Source organism: Papaver somniferum, chromosome 5 (genome assembly GCF_003573695.1).
Source record: "Papaver somniferum cultivar HN1 chromosome 5, ASM357369v1, whole genome shotgun sequence".
Taxonomy (NCBI): Eukaryota; Viridiplantae; Streptophyta; class Magnoliopsida; order Ranunculales; family Papaveraceae; genus Papaver; species Papaver somniferum.
This window is the reverse complement of record NC_039362.1, coordinates 167,622,362-167,626,063: the sequence shown is the minus strand read 5'-3', so window position 1 is coordinate 167,626,063 and position 3,702 is coordinate 167,622,362. Positions and strand designations below refer to the sequence as shown.

General features: G+C 39.2%; 1 protein-coding gene across 1 annotated transcript; it reads left to right on the top strand.

The window, feature by feature from the left end:
* The first annotated feature begins 204 nt into the window (after positions 1-204).
* Positions 205-2,442, top strand: LOC113283566 (galactan beta-1,4-galactosyltransferase GALS1-like). Its single transcript, XM_026532881.1, has 2 exons — positions 205-1,425; positions 1,678-2,442. Exons 1-2 carry the CDS (start codon positions 326-328, stop codon positions 2,030-2,032), a joined length of 1,455 nt encoding a protein of 484 aa, XP_026388666.1. The 5' UTR covers positions 205-325; the 3' UTR covers positions 2,033-2,442.
* The last annotated feature ends 1,260 nt before the right edge of the window (positions 2,443-3,702 follow it).

Below are 3,702 nucleotides of genomic sequence, written 5' to 3'. Positions count from 1 at the left end.
CGCAACCGTCCGTCCGTTGCACACCCCTAACTGGGGAGCATACGGTAATCCTACGAGAAGCCCACCACCGTTGATAGATCACTCTTTTTTACCTTTTAAAGTATAACAAAAATGTCAGTTTCGTAATTAATGAAAAAATACAGTAACCCTCGCCTCGATCCATCGATAAAGAAAGAGAAAGCTCCAGAAACAATGAAAGAAACCAATAATTCTCCTTTTCGACATCAGCTAGTTCCAAATCATAACAAACTCTCCTCCTCCTCCTCCTCCTCCTTCTCAGTCATCACCGAATTCCGACGACGGCGACACACATTCATCAGAATCAATGAGGAAAGACGGAACTCCAGCTATTGTCTTAGGAAATCCAACCGGAAAACTCTTTCTTTCCTTCGAAATCAAAGCTTTAATAGCTACATTACTAACTCTATCCCTAGTTATAGCAGTTTGGAACTTCCAACCTTATTATGGCAATCTTATCACTTCAGCCACAACCACAATCAAATCCTCTACTTGTTTACCAGAAACCACCACTTCATCAGCAAAAAAGCTTTCAAATTCGAAATCAACAGACCCAAACAAGCGAATCTTCACTAGCTATGGAAATGCTGCTGCTCTGTTTGTTCAAATGGGTGCTTACCGTGGTGGGACTTCATCATTTGCCATTATCGGTTTATCTTCAAAACCCACTCAAGTATTCAGTAAACCATGGTATAAATGTGAGTGGATTTCTAATAACAGCTCAAAACCATCAATGAAAGCAAAAGCTATAAAAATGCTACCAGATTGGGGTTACGGTAGAGTTTATACAGTAGTAGTGGTGAACTGTACATTCCCAGCGAACCCTAATGAAGACAATTCAGGTGGGAAACTCAACATCTATGCTTATTATGGAGAATCATCAAAGAAGTACGAAAAGATTGAAGCTCTAGAAGAAAAACCAGGATCTTATAATGAATCTAATTTTAAGCCCCCTTACAAGTATGAGTATTTGTACTGTGGATCTTCTTTATATGGGAACTTAAGTGCATCAAGAATTAGAGAATGGATGGCTTATCATGCTTGGTTTTTTGGACCAAAATCACATTTTGTGTTCCATGATGCTGGGGGTGTTAGTTCAGATGTTAGAGCTGTTCTTGAACCATGGGTTCGTTTAGGAAGAGCTACAATTCAAGATATCAGAGATCAAGCTGAATTTGATGGGTATTATTACAATCAATTCTTGATTGTTAATGATTGTTTACATAGATATAGACATTCTGCAAATTGGACATTTTACTTTGATGTGGATGAGTTTATCTTTTTGCCGGATGGAAGGAGTTTGGAATCGGTTTTAGCTGAGTTTTCAAGTTACACTCAGTTTACTATAGAACAAAATCCAATGTCTAGTAAGCTTTGCTTGAACGATTCAACTCAGAGTTACACCAGGTCAGTTACCAGAACCCTCTACTCTATTCGATCTTCTGAACATTGATTTTCCATTGAGTTTTGATTTATCTTTTCACTGTGGGTCTTCAAGATGCTCACTGAAACCTTAGTTGTAAAGCATTTTATTAAAGTGGGCTTTGTTAAAAATGTTATCTTTATGTGTTGACGATTTGAATTTTCTAAGTACTCTTTTTGAAACTTTCGGCAAAGAGAAATTCGTCTGATTGATTTCTTCTCTTCAATTATTTACAGTGAATGGGGGTTTGAGAAACTGGTATTCAGGGATTCAAGAACTAAAATCCGGCGAGACCGAAAATACGCGATACAAGCAAAGAATGCATTCTCTACTGGTGTCCATATGTCCGAAAATGTAACGGGGAACACACTTCACGATACTGAAACCAAAATCCGTTACTACCACTATCACAATTCGATTACAGTACCGGGTGAACCATGCCGGGTGTTCCTGCCTAATTCAGCTAAAAAGACCGGTACGTTTTTCGAAAACAAACCTTTTGTGTACGATGATAACATGAAGAAGCTAGCGCATGAGATCAAGCAATTTGAAGAAAAGACAATTGGAGCCGTTAATGTGTTAAATCTATAAAGGATGTTGTAGTGTACTGTGATAATTACCCTGCATGTGGGTGTATTATATTGTCGGTGAAATGAAGAGTGGTTTGTTGTGGTGGTGATGGGTGGGTGTGTCATATGAGAAAAAAAATTCACGGCTAGCCGGAACTTGATCCACCGACAGCAAGATTAATACTAGTAAAAAAAAAAGTTAAAAATGAAGAGATATAGAGAACGAGAGGTAATTCGTAAACAAGGAGGGGGAGATAAGCCCTCCGTATATTTGTTCAATTCCACTATTCAAATTTTGTTTGTTCTAATTTTAATTTTTGTATAGGTGTTCCGTTTCTATTTTCCGTTGCACTTTTTTGACAGGCTAGTGACTGTAAGAGATTGCCGAACTGTAATGCAGTGAAACCTTGATCAGTGATCGGAGTTTTCATACTTGTTGATTAGCGTTGTGATTAAAATAATCCTTGGCTTTCCGAAAGTGTAAAGGTGCCAGCAAGAAAAGCCACACAAATCTAGTGAGAGAATGATTGAGCTAGGTCGGAGGGCTAAACTAACAGTTTTAGGACAATGTGGAAGGCTGGAAGCCGATTGAATTTAGTGCGTTTCTATAATTTAAGGATGTGTCTCAATTAGTGTGGTGGGAATGTCGGGTCATTTTGATTCTTAAAGAAAAGACTGATGTCGTCTTCCTTTGCTTTTTTCCGTATACATTTATGTCTGAATCAGATCTTGGATTAATTGCTCGAGTGTTTAGTAGAAACAATAACCACTTCTAACAGAAAATCTTCCGAAATTAATTAATCAGATTGGTCACATTTATAGAAGGCAGTCAGACGAGTTAGATTGTATTGGTTCCTTCTTCCGCCATATAGAATCGCTATAATGGGTATAGCCCATACTATTAACGTGGGAATCCTTTTCTCTAAGATAGACGAACATCAACTGGTTCGGGTATCCATTTGCCTCTTCTGTTCCCGAAAGTTTGTCTTTTTTGTAAGTGCATGCATCATCATCATCATCCAAAAGGATCGGGTAACGACACCATAAGCTTTGATTTTATTCTAGGGAGAGAAAAACCTTAACCATTAATCTGAAACAAATTTGGCTGGCTGGACTGGACACCTTGAGCTGTCAACAAATCATAACCAAGGATTGACACGTAAAAATTCGAGAGGTTGGTATATTAATACTAGTAGATCCCTCACCACTATGCGACAACGTAAACTCTAGAGTATGGCCTCGGAATCATTCAGTACCGTTCATAGTCCACCTGTATATTAAAGACGAAAATTACTGTCTTTTTGCATATGGGTGAGCAACCAACAATGATCTGTATACCGGGAGATTCTCCCGGCACAAATCCCGCGTGAGAGAAAGAAATGGGGCCCACTTTATATGTTTAGACCGCTGCATCTACCGTCCATTTACCCTCCCGGGATTATTCGCGGTATTGCACACGGTTGCTCACCGCTTGGAGTGACCATGCCTCGGCCCCAAAGTTCCTATCCCTTTTTCTTTCTGCTTTGTAGCCCATGCTCAGTATGAGTATGTGACTATGAATGAGTACATACAACGGTTAGTCTAGGAAATGCACTCCATGAGACCCGGGGCTGGGAAGTGGCTAAGTTACTGCAAACGTAGTTTAGAAAAGCTCGGGAACAAAGACACCGTAACTACGACTAAATTAAAACC